The 22,466-nt window shown below is 36.6% G+C and overlaps 1 protein-coding gene across 1 annotated transcript in view; it reads left to right on the top strand.

Moving 5' to 3' along the window:
* ADSS2 (adenylosuccinate synthase 2) overlaps positions 1-17,656 on the top strand; it is a 36,648-nt gene extending 18,992 nt beyond the window's left edge. Inside the window, exons 5-13 of the mRNA XM_082277068.1 lie at positions 872-938; positions 3,889-3,996; positions 4,289-4,370; positions 6,073-6,199; positions 8,993-9,147; positions 9,584-9,708; positions 10,730-10,827; positions 15,459-15,608; positions 16,362-17,656. Coding sequence (XP_082133194.1) covers positions 872-938; positions 3,889-3,996; positions 4,289-4,370; positions 6,073-6,199; positions 8,993-9,147; positions 9,584-9,708; positions 10,730-10,827; positions 15,459-15,608; positions 16,362-16,414 — 965 coding nt within the window. The 3' untranslated portion in view covers positions 16,415-17,656. The remainder of the gene's footprint in view (positions 1-871; positions 939-3,888; positions 3,997-4,288; positions 4,371-6,072; positions 6,200-8,992; positions 9,148-9,583; positions 9,709-10,729; positions 10,828-15,458; positions 15,609-16,361) is intronic.
* The last annotated feature ends 4,810 nt before the right edge of the window (positions 17,657-22,466 follow it).

Here is a 22,466-nt window from a genome sequence, read left to right as displayed (position 1 = left end):
TATGTTTTTTCTTTGGAGTAACTTGCAAGTTTTTGGTCTTTCCCATGCAGTGTGTAGATAGTTTTTAACTTTCAGGAAATAGTACTTAAGAAAATCAGTTAAATTAGTTCTGTTAGCCTATAAGCTGTGCACCAACCCACCAATCTTTTTATTTGACATGAGTCCTGTAAGAATTTTGGAGGCGGGGAGGGGTTGGTGGTGTTTTGGGTTTTGTTGTTTTTGTTCTGTTTTGGGGGTTGGATTTTTTTCTTTTATGGTAGACAAAGTATTGATACAAGGGATACTTTGCATAATCTTTGTCATTAATAACAATGCAGTATGTAAAAACATAATCAGGGCTTATGACTTCTGTTTACATAACAGACATTGGTGGGAGCTTTTGTATTTTCAAATGTGTTTTAGTTGATGTTGCCTAAAACATAAAAATAAAATAGTTTAAAAAATCTGTAGAATGAGTGAGAATGTTAACTTGAAGGTCCCGCCTAAATTTTAGCAGTATGACCTTTTTTTGTTATATCCTATTTCCAGGATTTTCTTTCAACTGCATGTTTTCTTCATTTATCCATATGTTCTTTGGGGCCACTACGAAAGCGAAATGGCTTAGTTACTCTGTGGGATGTGTATACTCACTCTGCAAGTATTCTATAAAATGAACACTTTAAAAAAAGTCTCTGAAGAACCATCGAACTCTTCCCTGTGAAAAAATGTAAAAGAGAAGAAAAAACTCTTGTAATTTTATTTGCCTTTCTTCAGTGTGTGTATTTATTTTCCACATTGGTAAACAGGACTAGAGTTGGTTCAAAGAAATCATTGCTGATGTAATAATTTGTTTCACACAAATTTTCATCTTAAGTTATTTTTTTTTTCTTAGTGTTTGATTTCCACCAAGCTGCTGATGGCATCCAAGAACAACAGAGGCAAGAACAAGCAGGAAAGAAGTAGGTAGTTTAATTTTGTCAAACATGGGATGGCTTAGTACAAACAGGACTTAATACATCGAATCTCTGTTTTGCTTTGTCAGTGGGTTAAAAAAAATTATCCGTGTAACTCTTGAATGTGGATTATGCAGGGATTATTTCTTACACTTTATCTTCCAGGGGCTAGTGAAAAATTATATGCTTAATTAAAGGGCTCTATCTCAATGTTTTGCCTTATGAAAAGGTTCCTAGTTTTTAATTTGCTAGTTTCTGCTTCCTAGTGTTTTCATTGTTTACTGGAGGTATTTGTTTCTGTAAAAATATATTTCTCTTTATGAATATTGAAGGACCCCTTTGGCATATCCAAATAACTGAAAGTCAGAAGTGCATGTAGATGTTCACATTGACTGCTACAGAATACTAGTGACTTTCTGAAGCTTTTAAAACTTTTAGAAACTATCTTGCTATGTTTTTAACTTGTGATTTCCAAGTGGTTCACCAGTTCTTGGGGATAGGGAAAAAGATGGCAGAATTAACGGTGACATATCTACAGCTGGGAAGCAGTGTAGCACTATAGACTTCTCAGATAACAGTAAACTTAGAAGAACTTCCAAAAAGAGAGATTAAATGGATGAAAAGGAATTCAGACATACTTATCTGAAAAATCTTTCATCCATGATAATATAACCTTTAACAGAGTGTCTGATTTGGTTGTATCTTGCTTCACACTATTGAGTGATGGTTGGTCAGTTATTTTTACGCAAGGTCACTTGCCTGCACTGTACCAGCTCCCTTGTTACCTGCTGGTTTAGGACTTAAAAAGCAAACAGAACATACAGATAGATATGGAAGAATAGACTTCTTTTAACGAGCCGTTATGTGTGCATCAGCTATTCTTGAATGGAGCGCAAGCTAAAATTGCTATATGACAATATTTGCAGTTAAAAACACTGCCAGTCATTCAGCTACTTGAGAGAAGGCACCACTTTATGGGTTAGTGTTAAAGATTGTAAGGGAAAGCCCAATTAATTTGCTTTAAAAAATCGCAGGAAGAAAGTTACGTTCAAAGCAAAAAAAACTAAAGTCACTCTTACAAATGCTGTATTTCTTCTTTCAGTGGAGCTCTTGATATTCTGCAACAGTTTTCAAGCTTGTTAAAATTACCCTATTTCCTCCTGAATTTTATGGTTAAATGACTGTAGTGGGGAGAGTAGTACTACAGACTAAGAACAAGCTATCAAACAACTGTCTCTTGTTTGTTGGTGGCAAGGAATTGAAATAGTCTGCTAGCATGTCTTACTGTAGATTTGACTACATAGCATAGTTGGGGCTAAAATTCTTGTGTCTAAGACTTCGAGAATTCTAAATGGTAAGTTAATTTTTTCTTTTAACTGAGTGCTTGTACCTGGTAAAATGTAACTCAGAAACCATCCCCAGTAAGGCTTATGTAGCTTCCCTTGCAGAAACGTTATAGAAAAGCTGATATAATACAGTATATTCTGCTTATACAATTGTTTTAGCTTCTGTAAGTACAGTCTTCTGACAACTTTTTTATTAATTGGTATGTCTTAATGAAACAAAATAAATGGAAACCAACATTCTTTTAAAGGATTCTCTGTGGAAAGTGTGAATTGGGATGGAGGCTAGAGTCAGTTGTTTATGCCACAATGTTCTGGTCTGGTTGAAGGATAGAGTGTGATGCAAAGTTCATTAGAATGTCTTTTTTTTTGGACTGGAGGTAGACATCACTCCCTGAGATTACTTGGTATTGAGTCTAACTGGAAGAATTCCAGCTTTTTTCTGAGGTATTTTTGAATGTAATCCAAACTACTAAGGAACTACTAAGGAGTTATGTACTTACTATGAACTGTTTCTTTTCACTTGCATATCAAGTGATTGATATTCGTTAAAATAAAGTTCGGATATGACCTGTGCCTCCTACTTTACCTGGAGACTCTGTTGAATTGGGTTATGGTATGGTACTTTCAAGGCAGTTTGGAGCACTATGGGACACTCTGCATATGCAGAATTTATAACTGATGAAGAGAAGGCTTTCTGTGTCTGATGGGGGGGGGAACCCCAAACCAAACCAGTTAAAACAAATGAACAAGTAAGCTTAGCAACATGTAGCACACTTCTAAAAATACTGCAGACCTGTTCACTTCTCCTTAAAAAGCTACTTAATGTATTGAGCATGATGGGGAACATACTTGATAATCTGCCTGTGATGAGTGCAATTTGGCTCCATTTTGGTAGCTATGTAGCCTGACTGTGGCAGAAGACATTCTCTGAACTAGCTGTACTTCTCTCAGGGTAAAGTCAGTGCAAGCAAGTTTTGTATTATATCATCACGGATTTAAGCTGGAAAAGGCTTTTCAGACAAAGTGGGCAGATAAGGGTAAGAAAAAGAATTCAGGTTTTCAGAATCAGCTACAGTGGAAAATCCATTCCTGAACCCTTAACACAGAGAGAGCTTTTTGAGTGTCTCTGTCACTTTTGGATGTTTGGTAGTGTTTTCTGTTTTCCTGGCTCCAGCTGAGGTATTTCTTATATACAAACTTAAAATGCATACTCTTTGTTCTGTTGCTTTATGGAGGACTGACTTTAGGTCTTCAGGACAGTATTTTAGGAAGGTGTTTATTTAGTTTCAGTTCATAATACTGAAGGATGTTTTCTTGACATTTGGTCCCTTAAGTATAAAAGTTCAGAATTGTGTACAAATAAGTATGTAAGAGCTCACTAAAGTACAAAAAATTATTGGTTTAAAACCAGAACTATGTAGAAGATTAACATATTTGCTTGTATAAGTATTCTGACACGAGGTTGCATCCGAAAAGTGTCTTTTGTTTTAAATGCTTAAAATGAGTTAAATGCTCACAATTAACAGCATTTCATTTTATGCTAAGGATGGAATAGCTTTAAAGAAAGAATACCTTTATATCAATAACTCCTTGTTGTTATCTTTTCAAAGTTTGGGAACTACCAAAAAAGGAATTGGTCCAGTATATTCTTCAAAGGCAGCTCGAAGTGGACTCAGAATGTGTGATCTTGTTTCTGATTTCGATGACTTTTCTGAGAGGTAATTACTATACACAGTTGTAAGCATAGTTTCCAGTTTCTGGATAGTACCCTGTGTTAGCAATTACATCTGGTTCCTGTTACTTTTCTTAATTAAAAGTTCTTTTAAAATAAAAAATTATATGTAATTCTATTAAATTAAAAGATTGTAATTGTTATCATAATTTATTGTTTGAAATGGTTAAGTTACCAAATAATTGCAGATATGTAACCATTAAAAATCAAGGGTTGGTGGGGAGTTGAGGAGGAAAACAAATAAACAGAAACATCAGTGAAGCGTTTTTGCCTTTCAGATTCAAAGTGTTAGCCAATCAGTACAAAGCAATATATCCTACCTTAGAGATAGATATTGAAGGGGAATTGGAAAAGCTGAAGGTAAGCCTGCTTCTGTCTCTTCAGTTACATAATCACTGTGTGCAGTTACTGATGTGCAAATCCCTTGGTGACTGATGCATGTGCTTGTGTGAGGAGTTAGAATATATCACAGGAAACTGTATGTATCAGTTTTGAAGAGTCTGCTGCTATCCTTAAGGACACTCTTGGCCCTGTTCTATGCAACATTTCAAAATTTGGTTTCAAGAGAGATACTGTGAATTTGAAGAAAAAGGTTTGTATAGGGTGATTTCTTCTTGACTTACTTTTACTTGCTCAAACATAGAGTCTAGGAGAAAAACCAGGATTGTAGTTGGGAAACACATGCTTCATTGTAAAGCAGAATACTAATTCCTTGTCTCAGAAAGTTAAGAACTGAAGTAAATTGGTTTTCTAAGTAATAAGCCTTAAGAAAAAAAAAATACTGTCTACCAACATAGAAAAATGTAAATTGATAGCAGCAGAACTAATGAAGCCTGATTGTCAGCAGTCTAATCTTGTGGTTAATTATGAATTCTGATTTGATGTTTTCCTTGCTATTGGGACAGTTGAGAGTTTTCTCACTCGTATTAGGTTTTATTTGCACAGCATCCAAGTTATTATTTGAAAATCTTGTCAGGTGTCTTACCCTTCACCTTTTTTTTATGCTTTTTATAGAAACTTACCTATATGAGATTCTTTTTACCCCTTAAAATGTCAACCAAATGTGACACTGTTTAAAACCATTGAGGTGTGTGTGGAACAGGGGGAGCATGTGCAATTATATGATAATTCTTTAAGAAAGGCCAAAGAAATCATCCTTCCTCTACCTTTAATTTGTACAGCTCTAGAATAGGATATATGGGAGTTCTTAGCACTTCTATTTGCTTTACTTTAAATAAGGCCTGTTGTACATGTTGAGTTGTAGTATTTTTATTAATATATAGATCTAGAAAGCAGTTACAGTCGATTGCTTCGTAATGCTTTATAGTTTACTTAATGCAATTCAGGATTACAGAATATCTGAAATTCCTGGTTAAAGTGGAAGCACAATATGTATTTGTAGCTTGAGGAAAATTACTTGTCTTATGCTAATGCACTTGATTCAGTTCTGAAAAACAAAGTGTTATATTTCATGTGGAGTAAATTGTTAAAATGAGAACTTCCATGTGTTCTCATGGAAGAGAAAGGCTGTTTACCAAGTGATAATCTGAACATTATTGGCTTCTTGCATCCAGCTACTCAGTGGCATTCAGGCATTTGACGCCTAATTCCAATAAATAACTTTTTACTTCTACTTACAAATTACAATTCACAATTGTGTGCATTTGTTGGCTTCAGATGGCCAGAAGGGGAACTCCCTACATGGTGGTTTTGGGGGAGACATTTTGAACACTTGGAAATAAAATACCAAATACAGTATAGTGATAATACTCAATATGCTTGAATATTTCTAAGGCATTCCACAAGTTTGGCTTTTTCTTTCCTCCTCACCCTTCCCCCTTTTTTCTTTCCACCTAGGAAGAATATACATACCTATTGTGTAAATCTGAGTCTCATATTCTTCCTCCCTTTGTTCACATTATGGCATATTTAACATTTTTTTGTTTGCTTTTCCTTTTTGAAAGGAATATGAGCGTTGTTATGAGGGAACAATAGCAATTCTACTCTGGCTGCCTTTATCATAATGAAATTATACTATACAATAGTCTTTTGTATTATTCAGGGCTACATGGAAAAAGTAAAACCAATGGTAAGGGACGGTGTTTATTTCATGTATGAGGCTTTACATGGACCACCAAAGAAGATCTTAGTTGAAGGTGCAAATGCAGCACTGCTGGACATAGATTTTGGTAGGTATGGTCTTTTTGAGACACATGTTGCTATATGCTTACATTGTGAAAAAGGAACATTAAATATAAACTCTGCTGTGATTAGCTGTTCTCATGGCAGAAATGGTTTTTATTTTGGAAGAACAGCACTCTCTCTGACTAGCAAATAATACAGGAGTGGGTGAGTGGGTGTGTTTATTAAATTATTTCAAAAAGTGGAGACTCTGCCAAGAGTAATAATTTGAATGACAATAAAGATCAAGTGGCTCCTCTTAGAGTATAGCTATTGCTTCAGTGTCTCTAAATTTTACATGAAATAACTCATGATTTTATACATCTGTGGAAATCACTTGAGAATAAAAATAGAGAGCTTTGAGAGACAAAGCATATATGCAAAATACTTTTTGACTTTGGAAAAATCAGCTTTTTTTTTTTAAAAGTCTTTATATAACAGTTTTCCACTGTTTCACAGTGTCGGGAAAGGTGTTGGTAATCTGGATTGCTAATGAGGCAAGAGTGAAAAGATTATCCCAGTCTATTTAATATTAAAAATTATGCAGTTTTTCTTAAAACACTGTAAGTTTGCTAATTAATTAGAAGATTCTAGCTTGTAAAAGCAGCTTCTTTTTAATTAGAGGATTATGTTCGGTTATGTTGTAACAACAGATAATGTGATACCTCTGTGTAAGCATAAGAAGCCTATATGATTGGCTCCTGCATTTTGTCACATTTTTCTTCAGTCTCACTAGCCTTGTAACCACATCATTTTTATTGTTATGAAGATGCTAATGCCTGAAACTGAAGCCTATAAGGACTGCTGTCAAATATGAAATTGGCATGCACTCAGCTTTTAGCCAATAAAAGTTCTGATATTGGGCATTTTCAAACATACTCAGTTTGAAAACCTCTTCTTTTAAGAGTAAGATATGTCTTAGATTAGTCACTGTAAGTATAAGCACCAAACTTTCCCATGAGAATCTGAGTATTAGAAGACACATCCTTTTTTAACAAGACGAAAAAAGAAGGCGGAAAGAAGTCTTCAGATACGCTTGTCACAGGGAAATCTTTGATGCGAAACGGAAATATTTGCAAAAGAGTCTATCTAAGGGGGTCTTTTTTTGTAAATGGTGAGTATTTTGGATTTCATGTAATTAGAAGGTGCAAGCAGTCTGACATATTATTATAGACATACCTCAGGTATGTCTATGTATGTCTACAGTACATATGGAGTTGTTTGGATTAGTTAGATTTTTTCCCTGCCTCTGCTGTGAGATGCAAACACACAGAGTATCTGCTCTCCTTAGGTAGATACCACTAGTGGATTGGATACTTGTGTTAACAATAGACAAGCCCTAGTTGAAAGGTTTGACATTGCCAATTTGATTATTAAGCATTCTGAATGAGGCTGTTGTCTGTGCCTTGTTGCATAGGAGTCTTAATACTGAAGTGAGATTTATAAATATGTGTCTGTTGGCAATGAGGATAATAAATCCCAGGCTTGCAGTCCATCCCATTTTCCCAGATCCTATAGTGAAGTTCACATGTGCATTTGTGTGGGGGTGGGGGTGCAGGTGTGGGGATGTATGGTCTTCTGTGTTTTTAAGTACAGGGTGATGATAAAGCAATGTAAATTTATTAGGCTGGGAGGTGAAAGTAAGAATTGTTCATTGACTCTGTTTTTGACATCTACTATGTATATTCACCTGTCAGTAAAGAAAAGCTTTATATTACTGTGTTCTCAGATTAAAAACTAATTAATGCTTGCAAAGTGCTGTTACATATCACTTCTATGCCCAGGTTTTTCTCTTGAGCATTTTGAGATACCTGAAGCTAATCTGAAGCTAAACCCCACTGAGCAGTCTCTGAAGGATTTTTGACTTTTTAAAGATGTATGTGTTGCTGAAAGAACTATATTGCTTTCAGTTCCTTTTGTCTTGATTGTTCCTCTGTTACCTATCTCTGATTCATATCAAAAGACATGTCTGACACAACAGGTAGAAGTTTCTTGATTATTTGCAGCTATAGTGAGGCTGAAGTATTGTTCACAATTCAGCTGAGGACTGGCATGTTTGGTTTCATTTTCCACTACTTAATAAAACAAAAAGGTATAAACCTAAGGATTTTGAGATGTTTAACTCTTTTCTTTGCAGTCTAGACTGCATTTTAAATGAGAGCTGAATATTTAACTAGAGACAAACTTGAACCACTAGACTATATTCCAGGAGTCTTCTTTTTTTAATGATGATCTTTTTTTATTTGATTATGTAAGTAAAGTTGTTTTTTCCAGAATTCTGCATTTCATTGAAATTTCTTATCCTTATAAGGTGCTGACCAGTTTGTAGAGCTTGTATTTTATTTTTCCGCTAAAAATTAAAAATAGTAGACCTGTATTCTCTAAGCTTTTAATACTGGTTTTTTAAGAGTCTCCCTTCAAATTTTTGCACTGTTTTATTAGTGAGTATATTTAATATAAGAAAGCAAGGCACATTTCTCTGGTGTCTTACTCCCGTTTTTTTTACCTGTATGATCATTCAGAATTGTTATATAGTCCATTTTTACCAGCTGAAGTAAGTGGTAAGATTTCTACCTTTTCCAAAAAAGGTGGATCAGACAATGTGCATACAAATCTAAGAGCTCATTGAATGTGTTCTTGACTGTAAAATACATTTATTGTGTGTTTTGGCTTTCAATGTTGTAAAATCTAGGTAAGTGCAGTGCAAATACTGTTTCTCACCAGGTTAGACTTTTTTTAAAAAACAGTTTAATCCCAGTGTTTTAATAACTTTCTAAACCCAGTGTTTTGGTTTTTAATAGGCACATATCCTTTTGTGACTTCATCAAACTGCACAGTTGGAGGTGTGTGCACAGGTCTGGGCATGCCACCACAGAACATCGGAGAAGTGTACGGGGTTGTGAAAGCCTACACAACCAGAGTTGGAATTGGTGCCTTTCCTACAGAACAGAATAACGTGAGTATTACAGCCTCTGGTGTGAGCTGCAGCTGGCTGAAATAATGTGGTGTGTCTTGTCTGTCTTTTGTTAAGTCAGTGTTAACAATGATTACATGCCAGTAGGTAGGTGACAGTATGTTTGGATGTCTCAATCTCATGGTTCTAGACTGAGCTTACTGGGCTATCAAACCTGAGTGTAATTTTCTTGATATTTCTGTGGAATAGAAGGCTACAGCAGGAACAAATTTTGAGAAGTTTGCCTAAAAATTGTTCTCTTGAATTAGAAACAGCATTTTGTATTGCTGTCTTCATCCAAATGGACAGCATTGTGAAAAACTGGGGGAAGGACTTTTAAAGTAATATACGATATATTGTAAAATGTTAAGTAAACACCTGCATCATGTATTGCAAATCAAAAGAAACCCACATACTCATGTGTATTACTCTTTGTTAGGAAATTGGAGAATTGCTGCAAATGAGAGGTAAAGAGTTTGGTGTTACCACTGGTAGGAAGAGAAGATGTGGCTGGCTGGACCTTGTGTCACTCCGATATGTCTACATGATTAATGGATTTACTGCGTGAGTTGTTTGCACAGCTTTGCTGGCAACGTGACAGAAAATCGTGAAATGCTGTAGATTACTGTAAATTGTACATATACTAGTTAGTAACATTTGTACTGTTAATATTGATCTGTTGATTGTTTTGATATTTTGATAAATTAGCCATTCCTCATTTTTCCTATCATTAAATATTTTTACATTTGACATTTTCATACACATAGATTTTTCTTTCCTTTCTTTGTGGAGATTTCTTTTGTTCTTTGTCTTCAAAATAAGAAAGATGGGAACCCACCAGTATTTTCATTAGTATGTGTAAATATTAAAAATTTGGATATGTCTTTGGGATGTTAATTAAAAAGAAAGATTGGTGCCTGAAACAAACTGGTATAAAATTTCTAGCAGATCAAGTAGTATAAATACATATTTTATTTAAATGTTTATTTTTTTCTTGTTCTTTGTGGGTTTTATTTAAAATAAGATGCAGCCAGGTATTTGTAGAGCTAGGGTTTGATTATTTTTCTGCCTTCACAGAGGACAGGAACAGACAGCAACAGGCATCATGCAGTGAAATGGTCATCTTAAATGGCTATACCTTAAATGGTTAGGTATCTTGGCAGCACCCTCACCAATTAAAATTATAACACTTAAAGCCGTAGACAAATTAATTCAATTGGAGAATATATGTTCTTTCATTTTTTTGACATTCTCACGTAGTAATAGATTAAGGATGCAACAAAAACTGTCTTTAAACCTTTTTTGGTTTGTTGTTTTGTTTCAGTGGTTGGTTGCTTTTGGTTTGGGATGGGTTTTTTTTTTTAAGTCTGACCAGAAAACAGATTAGTGCCATATGAGATATTTTTCTGAAGAAATAAAATTAATTGCAGGAATCAATTTTGTTTGATTCTTTGTTGGTTTGTTGTTTTGGGGGGTTTTTTGTTTGTTTTTTTTTTTTTGTTTTTTGTTTGTTTTTTTTTTTTTACAATGTGATAAGATTCAAGGGTTGTTGAACTTGTTTAACCAGAGTAATGTTTCTTTATAGATTGGCACTTACCAAATTGGATATCTTGGATGTATTTCCAGAAATCAAAGTTGGTGTTGCATACAAACTAGATGGTGAAATCATACCTCATTTTCCTGGTAAGACTGCTTATTTAAAAATTTCAGATTTTGGTGAAATGTAATCTGGTACTTTTAAATGCATTTAACTTCTACTTATAAAACTTACAAGAGCAATATTTTACTTCAGCATCAAGCCATTAATGTCTTCCAGAGGCACCAGACATATCTTTTACCACACCTGTACCTGCACCCTAAAGACACCTGTACCAAATACTGGGTTTTGCCTGCTAGAAAGATTCAAAGAGCTATATAAAGCTTGTAAAACATACATGTTGCTACTATTTGTCCTTTTTATTTTATACAGCCTGCATCACCTTTAAGCTAAATTGGAGGCTTGTTTCATACTCTAAACTCTGTTATCTTGTTCCCACTACCGTATCGCTGCCCATTTTTAGCAGGCCAGGTCTTTGTTTAAGCATGCAGTGAACCCCGTGAGAGAACTGGTCCTGTTGAAAAGCCAAGTTTTTCTTTCCCTCTGTTACTTTTCTAACAGTTCACTTTCCTTTAATGATTCATGGAGCAGCCAAAAACCTGTTACAGCTACACAGTGTAAACGAGGGACAAGGGATGGGAGAAGAAACTAACAACTAGTTTAGGTGAAAGAAAGCAAGACTATTTTCTAATGCATGGCCAATGTACATCAGCTTAGCATGATAGAAACTGTAGTTCCTGATGAGGGCAGTGGTCATTTTTACTTGAAAAGTTTACCTGTATGTTAAAATATTCAAGTATCACAAGCCAGTGTTCTTTATAGATAATGCATCTTGTTCAGTTTGCAATTGAGATACTCCAGAAAAACAGGAAGAACATAAAACAGTACTAAAGATTGGGCTTTTTGATTTTTATAATGTGCACATAGATGCCCATTTTCATTCTAATTGGTACCTCAGGGTTAGAGGCTGGTCACAGGTTACAGTTTTTCAAATTATATCATCATCATCAGAGAACTTTTGTGGGTGCGGAGATCAACTTAGTAATTGGATACAACACACACAGGATTTATGTAGTACAAAGATGTAATTACGTATAAAGGAGTGATGACTGCCACTAGTCCTTGAAAATTGCACATATCTGTTAAGAGTAATTCATAAGGAATTTTAAAAAATCTTTTGTTTCTCCATGTGCTTGTGGGAGTTCTCTAACTGATTTGCTGTACAGGATCTTCAAACAAAAGTGCCAGTTCCAGTCTGAATGCATGCTGAATGACTTTGATTCAGGAAATTAGTACTCATCTTGCACTGAACCAGGGAATGCTTTTCCCTTTTAAAAACTCAGGTATTACCTGATTGATACTCATAGCAAAACATTAAGGATATTTGTGTTTACTTGAAACAGCCTTTGAACATAATGGAGATTGCACATTTGAATTGAGAACTACTCAGTAAATGCTTTTCCTGTAGCCTGTTGTCTGACCTTGTGCTCAAGCTAGGAGAACCTTTTCTAGCAGTCCATCCTTAAAGATGACATAAGCAGGTGGCCATGTTGTACAGTGCTAAGACTTCAGTAACTGCTTTTTTTTTTTCATTCATCTTCATTCATTGTGCTTCTCAGATAGGGCCAGAATCTTGTTAGATACAACTCCTGAGGGGGCAGATGTTGTTCCCTGTATATGCCTAGGCAAAAGGTAGCTGACCTTTGGTCATAGCAGCACAGTGTGGCTCACCTGCCTGTATTTTTCTTTACTGTATGAACAATTAAGAATTCTGGTAGAACTTTAGTAGAAGCTGTTGACACACTGTCTTCCTTAAAGTGTCAGGAAGGAGTTTGAGCTGAACTTCTGGTAAACTGAAAGATGCTGTCTCTCACAGTGCCTCTGTGTTCCACACCTCTCTTTGCTATACTCCTCAACATTTGGCAGCATTTTCAGCACACATGCTGCAGGGTACTCCTACCCCGCCATAAAAAACAAAAGGTAACTTTCTTCCCACTTTGTGTTTTGCAGACCATTGGACTGTTTCTGATGTCTGCATTTTTGCATGCTGTGTGCTTGTATAATTTTTTTTTTCTCAAACTTGCCACTGACATTTGAATTTAATTTAAAGAAAACTAGTCTGGGAATCCCTCACTGGCAGACTATTTCTTTCTCTCTCCCCTTCCTACCCTCCCACTCTCTTGGAGATGTTCATGATTTACCCTTCTTGTGAAATGACTGTGTCTAAATTAGAAGCACACACAGTACCCACCATCTCAAGAAAAGTGTGCCATGTTTCATATATTGTTCCTTTTCCCACCTGGATCAGAGAATCATACAAGTCTCACTCAGGGTTATTTAGCTTAGCTTTCTGTGGGCATTTCACAATTGCCTCTTAAGCAGGAACCTAAAATGTCTTGTAAAGTTACTGCTGACTTCAGGCAGTGTTACTGAGGCTGTAGTCTTTTGCTGGCCAGTGGCAGGAGTTTATGGAAGACAGAACTTCCTGCTAGCTTTGAGCCAATCAGTTTTAAAAGAATGTGAAAGGTATGGTCTTGTTCTCTAATGCCTCCTGTCCAAGTTCAGACATCAGTTGATTTCAGCACAGAGAGACGTAACCTCTAGCTCAGGAGACTGAGTTTGAAAACACAGGTGCTTAGGAAAATGGGAGATTATTTTGGACAAGCTTTACTTTCATCTTTGTTTTTTTTTTTTCCCTGCACTTTTTCCCTGGGCATTTGCTGTAGATTAAAGAGCTGGAACACTAATCTAGATGCTCCTTTGGTCTGACCTATATATGACTATTTTCATGTTCAGTTTCTGGAAATTGCTGGAGGATCTTTCTCTTACAGTGGTTCCAAGGTCCCAAATCTGAGCTATTTTTTCTGAGTTGGAAGTAACATCACATCACTTCCCAAATTATATCATTATATTTGCTGTCTGTTATATAGTTAAGCTGTTAAGGAATATTCTAGAAACCCTAAAAGGTAAATCCCTTCAGTGAAAAGCTGAGAGAAATATAGATGGTGATTAGATCTGGTACTACACTGAGCTCAGTTTGTGGCTTGTCTTTACCACACATCGTCTTATATCACACCTGCTGGAACAAAATTAAAGAATCATTTGAAGCATCAAACAATGCAACCCTTCTTTTTCTTCTCTCTTATGGGGAAGTAAGGAATTGAACTAATACAGGCTAATGGAAGATTGTAGTCTTAGACCATTCAGTACCAAATGCTTTCAGCTCAGCCTGTCTCCCTCAGCCTCATCAGGAGGCTTCAAAGAAAAAAAAGCCCTGTGGACATCCAAGATTAGGTGTTCGTTCATTTCCCCTCTTCAGAAAGAGGGAGGCTAGCAATCATCTGCACTGCTGGGAGATCAGTTTGTGTTTCTGCACTTTGAGTGTATCTGTTCTGTTGTACAGATCACCTGGACAGCAGACAGCACCTCACTTGTTACTGCTGACAGTAAAGTGCTTATCCTTGGCCTCTACAATCCAACATCCTTAATGTGCCTGCCTGTCTGTTCTGATTGCCAGTATTGGTTCAGGATCATTTGCCATAGCCTGGGAATACCTTGGTCCAAAACTTTGCACATTTCTATGCTGTTATAGACTTTGAGGACAGCAGAGCAGTCTTCTTTCAGCCTTTCAAAATGCTTAGTTAATAAAGCTGCCCTTACAGCATTGCTGCTGTTGAGCTGCTGCCTGCCTCAGGACAAATTGTTCAATGTGCTAAGCTTGAGTTTGTTGGCTACACACATGCTGGAGGGGATTAGTATGTGGTTTTGCATTTGCATCTCTACTGTGCCTCTTGCACCTCAAACACTTTCCCAAGCTGACCAGCTGTCCTGGCAGGAGTGACTTGATCCTACGTAACATTAATTGCCATGCCCCCTTTTTCAGGAAGGCAAGAAGGAATGCCTGGCTTTTCCCATTTTTTATCAGTATATTTTGATCATTTTCAGACTTAAGCCCTTTGTTTTGCTGCCCTGTGTGATTCCAAGACGTAATGTTCAGATAATTACTGGAGTGATTAAATTCCATTGCAGTATGCCTAGCATGTTTTTCAGTACTAGAAATCCTCACAGGGTTCATAGTTAAAGGACAACATTGTAGCAAGTTACTAAATGAAGGACAAAATATTGCTTCTGTTCTGAGAAGCAGTGGGAACAGTTACTGTTCATACAGTGGGACTCCACACTGGTTGGCAAATTCATTGTAGAGTTTTGGGGCAAACGGTCTGGGCATCAGAAGTCTGTTAAGTATTAACTACATCTTATGACTGTGTTTAGTAAAAAGTATACTCCTATGCCATTTTAAAATATGTTTTAGCTTGTTGATACTTACAGGCTGGTTCTTAATTCTGCTTTCACAATTCCCTCTTGAAGGGAGAGCTGGTTCTCAGTGTTTGTTCAGAAAAAAAAAAGAACGTTTTGGGGAATTATTTCCCTGAAAAGTTGTTTTCTGAACTGAAAAGATTATGGTTTCAGCAAAATATTGCATGTGACTGAGCACTGGAATTCCTAAAGTCTGAGTCCTGATAGCTACTGGATTTTTTTCCCCCCCCAATGCTTATATTAACAAAAAACCTGACACTTCAGTGACTTCAGTGCTTGTATTATCTTATGAGCAAACCTCTTTGTGTAAGGAAAGAATAAAAGCTTTGCAATTAGTGTTTCATGTAGAGAATATGCAGTGTCCATGGACATAAAATTTTTGTTTCTGTTTGTTTCTCAGCCAACCACGAAGTCTTAAACAAAGTAGAGGTTCAGTATGAGACACTCCCAGGATGGGTTACAGACATATCAAATGCGAGGACGTTCGATGAGCTGCCTGTAAATGCACAAAATTATGTTCGTTTTATAGAAATGGAGTTGGGTGTTCCTGGTAAGTAGAGCAGATTTTTCTTCTTGTTGTCTGGGTTATTCCTGCTGCATGAAACCTGTTTGGTATTTTGTATTAATGAACACGCAAAATACTGAAAACTAGTTTGTAACTGTGCTTATTGTGATGTACCTGGTGCCACCGGTGATTATGGTTTTACTACTTTTTATTTAGTTATTGAACTCTTAATTTTGAGAAGTTTTTATATTCATTCCTTCCATGGCTTATACTGTAGTTCTTGTTCAATTACGATGTATTTTTTTTGTAACTTGCTCAAGTGTCTTTTAGATTGGTGATATTCGGGGTTTAGTTTTGCTACTGTCATAGTCAGTGGGACTATGGGTCATTAATTAGTGTGATGAATTATATGTGAGAGTAAGAGATCCTGAACATATCCTGAATATATCAATATTTCTCTATGCTCCCTAATAAAGATGATCCTGTGGTTCCATCCAGAGATGGAAATTAGGAGATGATGAAAGTCTTTACTTTTCTGATAGTTTCTAACTATCTTTTATCTTATAATCTGTAAAAGTGATAAATTGATTATGGCAGTCTCAAGAATACCTGCTTTTTTGAAGTTATCAGTGCATTCTTTGAGAACAACAGACAAAGTTATCCTTTCTTAATATGTGAATCGTATATGCTGTGGTTTTCTTCAAAATGTGGTACTTAAGATGAGTTTGTTTATCTTAAGATACAATCCACTCTTGCTTTGTATTACTTACAATAAAAGTTTGCTTTTCTCTCCTGCAGTTAAATGGATTGGAGTAGGGAAATCCAGAGAATCAATGATCCAGCTGTTTTAAAGATTTCAGATGCATGGAAGAAAGCACACTCCTCAAAAGACTGCTCATTCTTAAATGCATTAGTAGCCCGCAAAGCAAAGATGTTGGAAAGATAGATTTTTGCATGGGAAGAAATGCTAGAGTTGATATCCCCAAATCAATTGCTACTCCTGAAAGAGACTGTGACATGAACCTGTATCAATTCCTGTTCAACTGCAATTTCCAGGACACTTGTCATTGTTGTTCAAGGTGCCATCAGATTTTTTTTTTTCTTTACCTAGTATTTACTTCATAATGTAATTCCTGTTTGAAAATCTAAGGTAGCATTGCTTTCATGACTGTTTGTCTTTGTTATCCTCTCTCTGCTTTTGGCGGTGTTACTTCCCTGAAATTTTAGACAGTAAAAATAATGCAGTTTTGCACAGATAGTTTTACATCCTCATTATTTGTATTCCTAAAGCTGTTGTATTCTTAATGACTGCTCTTGTGAGTGATTAAAGAGGGGGAGTCTGATTTTATAATGCTATAAATGCTGTCTAAATTATTGTGTGATCTGTTTTTTAAAAGATGTGATGCCAAGTTGTTATGAATGTCCAGGTTTTTTTAGCTGTATAACACAGAAAACTTACTCTTTGTAACTCACAGAGGATGCTCAAGTGTTTACCAGGAAGTGTGCCCAGAAAGTTAGAAGAACGATATTGTAAAAAGTTCATTTGCAATTATTAAAGAACCGTTCTGATTTTGAGTTAAATGTTTTATAATGTTACTCTTTCTTTCCCTGGCATTTTAAAAACTCGGTGCTTCTCCACTTCCAAGGCATGTATCTTAAACTGTTCCCCTAATTAAATGGGGTTATATTTGTATTTTGTGAGAAGTCTTAACATTTTGATGCCCTTTTAAATTCTTTTCTTCAGAGTCAATTGAAGATCTTTCTCTGGAGGATTGCCAAAGTGCAGACACTCTGTGTTCATAAGCTGAAGATGCTTTAGAAATAACATTTAAAGTATTTGTATTAATGTATTTGCTTTGGGTGTAGGGTAAATAACAAGTATTCACCTCAAAACATCTGACATATTTTGGATTATTGTTGGGAAATGTGGAAATGTTCTAGAACTATTTAAATTTATAACCATTATTATCTATTCCAAAGAATCTGATTTCTTTTAGCAACAACCCAGTAATTACATATTCCCTTTCCAGATTGCTAAGAATGACTCTGTTTTTACACACTGTGCTGTGGTATTCATGTGCTTCCTTTTCACTTTAAAATAAAACTTACTTTGTTTCCTAAACCCAAGTTTCTATCAGGGTGGGGCAATAGTTTTAGATTTAGTTTAGTAGATTTTGGCTGCATATAAGAATATGTGAACGAGTATAAGAAACTTCTAATGCAAAATAAAAGATACGAGGCCTTTTGGTTTGTCTTGAGTAACCATATGTTGCCTGAAATAGAATAGATTTGTTGGACTATGTTGCTGCTGAGGTGGTTAGCACAATTTTTTATTCTAAACTGACACAAAATAAAATGCTTATCCTAAGAGGAGAGACAGGAGAGTTGAAGGATAAAACTACTGATTTTTAGGGAGCGTTTTCTATTGCTTGCATGTGACAGAGCAGTAAGTGGGGTCTGTATTTTACTTGTGTCATGTGTGGAAAAAGGTGGATACCACAGAATGCTGGAAAATTGGCAAATACAGTGAGAAACCTTTGTATCAGGATTGCATATAAAGATCATTCTGATCAGCATTAAAAAGTAAGCAAGGTAATTTTTTTTTTTCTGGAGAAGATGAAGGTCTAGTTTTGCTGTCAGCCCTGTGGTCCAGGAGAGAACCATACCATCCCCCCCTAGCTAAAGGACATCTTGAATTGCAGATTTCCTCCTAATTCCCAGGCAGAGAAAAGGAGGGATAGAACTATGTGAAACAGAAATTCCAGTGTTTATTTAGAAGGAAAAAATTAGTTTTTTTCTAGGCAGTAGATGGAATTGATGTTTCAGTGTGAGCAAGAGGTAATAATTACTAAGTATTCTTGTTTTCCTGTAGCTGTAGGAGGCACCAAGGGGATTTGTGCTTCAGTGAAAACTACTAGCCAAGGTCTCTGGGCCTAGCTGGTTCAAGAAGTGAATAAATAAATAAATAAATGAGGGCATGTTTCCTTCTACAATCACTGAATAAACAAAACTCATCTATGGAGCTGTGTTTCACTTCTGCCAAGCAGAGACCTTCAAGGTTTCCGTTTTTTCACTGTTGTAACTCCACTGTACAAACTACCATTGTTTTTCAGTGGAGGAATTCATATTCCCAGATGCAGCAGTATTTCTGAGCAATACAGCAGTAGCCTAAAATGAGACAAAGTATTTGTGCAGTGTTTTGAAAGCAACAAAACAGAACTGCCTTGGATGCAATAGTGATTTATATTCTTTCGCTGTCTTTCAAATTCAGCTGAGATTTTTCTTTGATTCTTCCATTCAAGGGCAGGCCTGGGAAGTTGAAATCATTCTCCTACCAGTACTGGTCCAGGATATATGTGTTCTAGGATCTGTTGGTGTATATTTACTCTCATGACCTGGAACAAAGAATTTTTCAATTTCAGGTGGTTAAACTTGGCATCTGTGAAGTGTATTATGTTGTCCCTGCATGCCTAGTTTTGCCTAAGTTTTCCTGGAGTGAAGTCTTGGACTGGTGCACAAACACTTTCCTTGTGTCAAAGAATGGTTATACCCCACCAAATTTCCCCCTCACCCAGTGCCCCCTTTTCTCTCCCTTATTTCACTTGTACAGATGTGGAAATAGGCTGGGATGTTACCACCAACCTGAATGTTGTGGGAACAAACACTTTTAAGTTACAGAGGTTTGTTTCAAGCTTCATGTTCAGCTGTGGAACCAAGAAGGAAGAAGAGAACAACAGCCTAATACTTGACCTCCAGCAGGGGCAAAGGTAAATGGCTTTGAAGACATATGTAGCCTTTTAGCTCTAGATAAAATTCTGTGTTCTGCCTTTCCCCCCCTTCATTAATCAAGAAAGGAATTGAACTAATTCTCAAAGGAATTGCCCCACTCTTTGGCAAAAGGCTTTCTGTTGTCCGTCACAGGCTAGTAGTAAGCTGTGGTAGAAAGAAAAACCTTCAAACTTTGACAAGCATCTATTTCTCAAGCCCTTCCTCTGTGCTTGCTCTCTCAGAAGGCTCTAGAGGTGCTGCCATGGAAGGGGAGAGGATGGCAGCATAGGATAGTAGTTGAAATTGATTCTCGTCCAAGTGTCCCCTCCTGCTAATGGGATGTTTTCAGGAGGCAGGGATACCTGTTAGACCAGACAAGGCTGATGACAGACAAGGTATTTTGATCTCACTCTGTTCTTGCTGCCACTGATATATTTATGAGGCTGAATCTCCCAGGCTTGTGCTGTAATGCAGCATTTAATACCCTTATGTCCCTACAGATTAGTGAGCCTCCTTTACTAATGAAATAAGAGGGAAAGTGAGGGATACTTCTGCTGCTTTGCCTTTCCATTTCTGTTCCACATGTAATTGGGTTTTGGCATGCAGCTAATGGACAAAACCTTTAGATAAAGGGGCAGACATGATGTTGATGTCATGCTGCTTTTGTCTGCCATTGTCCTGGAAATTTACTTCCTAATAAAAGATGATAGTTTCCTTTTGCTGTCACTGCCATCTCTCTTACTGAAACATAATCAAAGGTGTGACTAGTTTAGAAAAAGTAAAAGGCAAAATAGCTGGGAATGAAAGGGGCAACTCAGGTGAGTTTTTTTCTCCTGCCCATACTGTTTGTAGTCTCTGAAACAGCGAAACTTAACAAACCTGGTGGTGTAGTAATCAAACACTTATTTTTGGTGCATGACAGCTTTATGTGCTGAAGATAAGGTATAGACTGCTGTGCATGCCTGAGTACACACAGCTGATGCATTATTAACTTCAAATTTTACACCGTTTTTCATTGGTCTGAGTGTAACAACTCATTTGATGTGTTGTCTTTAAAATACCTTGCAATAGATACATGTTGAAATACCTTCCATTCAACTTTAGACAGAATACTCTGTTAAATCCCAATGTTCTTCGCTGATTAATCTGTTTGTGCATGCATCTAGGTACTTACTCTCTAGCTCTTTTGATGCATGCTGCTGAAATTATCAATAGTGTATTTGAGTAACTATTTTCAATAACAATTGCCCAACTACCGCTGATTTTCCTTGTTTTGTTCACTGGTTGACAGTTACTGTCTGGTTATTATAGAAGGAACTGGGGTACCTAAGTGTTGGTAGTTGGCATGGATTTGGGGGCAGCTCTTTTTTCCAAAAAATGAGATGACTATTCACTTGTTTTCCCTGCATGCAGCTTAGGGCTAGCTTGTTAATAGCGAAGCATGCCTCCCTAGTTCATTTCTGTGTCCCTCTCGACAGGAAACCCAGCACGGATCACTTAGTTGTGTTGAGAAAGGGCAAGTCAGCTGTTGCTTTGAATGAAGCATGATTGTACCAGTGGTACTGGTGGTCTTTTCCTGAGACCTGAATTGCCAAAACCAGGTTGGGATGGTGTTTCAGCTTCATTGTTTACTGCAGTCAGTTGCAGTTTACTAAAAGGTCTGGGCAAAAGGCATAAATCATTCTGTAATCTCATGCTGACATATGGTATGTAAATACCATGATCCACCCAAAGGGTAGCCAGCATTATAAATGTACTTTCCTAATCTGCTGCTGAAATGAGCACTCAGTATAATGCATCTGTAATCTAATAGATATTAACAGCCTGAGAATGTACAGTAAGACCTTAATAATTCAGTATTGTTCGATTGGCTCCATCTGACTTGTAATTGGCACAATAAGGGTTGTGCCTCTTGCAGTCGAGCAACTAACTGCATTAGTTCAACATTGATAGAATTTTCAAAGCCTTGACTACCCAATATAAATAGCCTACAACATTTTATGTTTTTTTCTTTATTAAACACTTCAAAGTCAATGTGCAATACAACAAATTTTCATGGGGAGAAAAAATTCCAGATTTTTTTACAGCAATTTCCATTCTAGATTCTCAAATATATGATAAATTCAGGTCATGCAGGACTCCTGGTACAGCCAAAAGCTTTTGAATGTAGCTTTGGTTTCCTCTGCCTGGATTCTCCTGTTCCTTTTGTAGATTGAAGTCATAAAAAAATCACTAGAAGTGGTTCACTATTGTCCACAATAGGCATAAAAGGAGGAAGGCTTATTCCATGGGTCTCGTGGGTTTACTTTGATGCACAAACTTACCCTGGAGCTCCTCTGGATGCATGTGTCTTATGGACCCATCCTAGCTGCCCATGACAGAAACCAGACATCCTTTTCAGGATGAATGGCTGAGCTGATGAAGCAATTATATAGAGGATAGTGAAGTGAAGGTACAAGCAGGAGACTGGAGAGCAAAAATCCCACCCGAGCTGTGAAAAGGTGATTTTTTTTTTTGTATAAAAGTCATGGAAAAATATTTTTGTCCCAGTACAGAGCTTACAAATGAATAAGGGGATGACATTGATAACAAGGCAAAATCTTGCCTCTGTTGAAAAAATGTGAGTTTATGCAGATGAATACATTTTTTAAAATGTAAGAAATAAAAGCTGGGCAGACTTTTATTTTTTCCCCCTGCAAAAAGTACCCCTCTGAAATGCTAAGAGTCTTCAGTGGATTTTTTTATACAACTGATAGCCTGACCTGTGCACATACTGCTGGTGGCAGGACTGATGCTGGATCTGTTTAACTCCCTTAGCTTCTTTTGCAGAGTATAACATGCCAAATTCCTACAAGCATCGGTGTAAAATATTTGGGTGTTTTGTTTGTTTGTCCTTTTGTTAAGGAGCTGCTGATGACCTAAACTAACCTGCTTACGTGGCTTGAATGTATTAATCTCGATTTTGGTAGCAAAATTCACTGTGGGATAGCATGCCTATTAGGAATCACCCAGGAAAAAAAAAGAAACTATCTGCATGAAATAGTAAAAGTTCTACAAAATGTTAAATTTTGTAGAGCTATAGGAGTTTCTAGAATGAGTTGCACAATATTTGTGACAGGTCTTAGAGTAGAAACT

Source organism: Coloeus monedula (assembly GCF_965178545.1).
Source record: "Coloeus monedula genome assembly, chromosome: 2".
NCBI lineage: Eukaryota > Metazoa > Chordata > Aves > Passeriformes > Corvidae > Coloeus > Coloeus monedula.
This window is presented reverse-complemented; position numbering and strand designations above follow the sequence as displayed.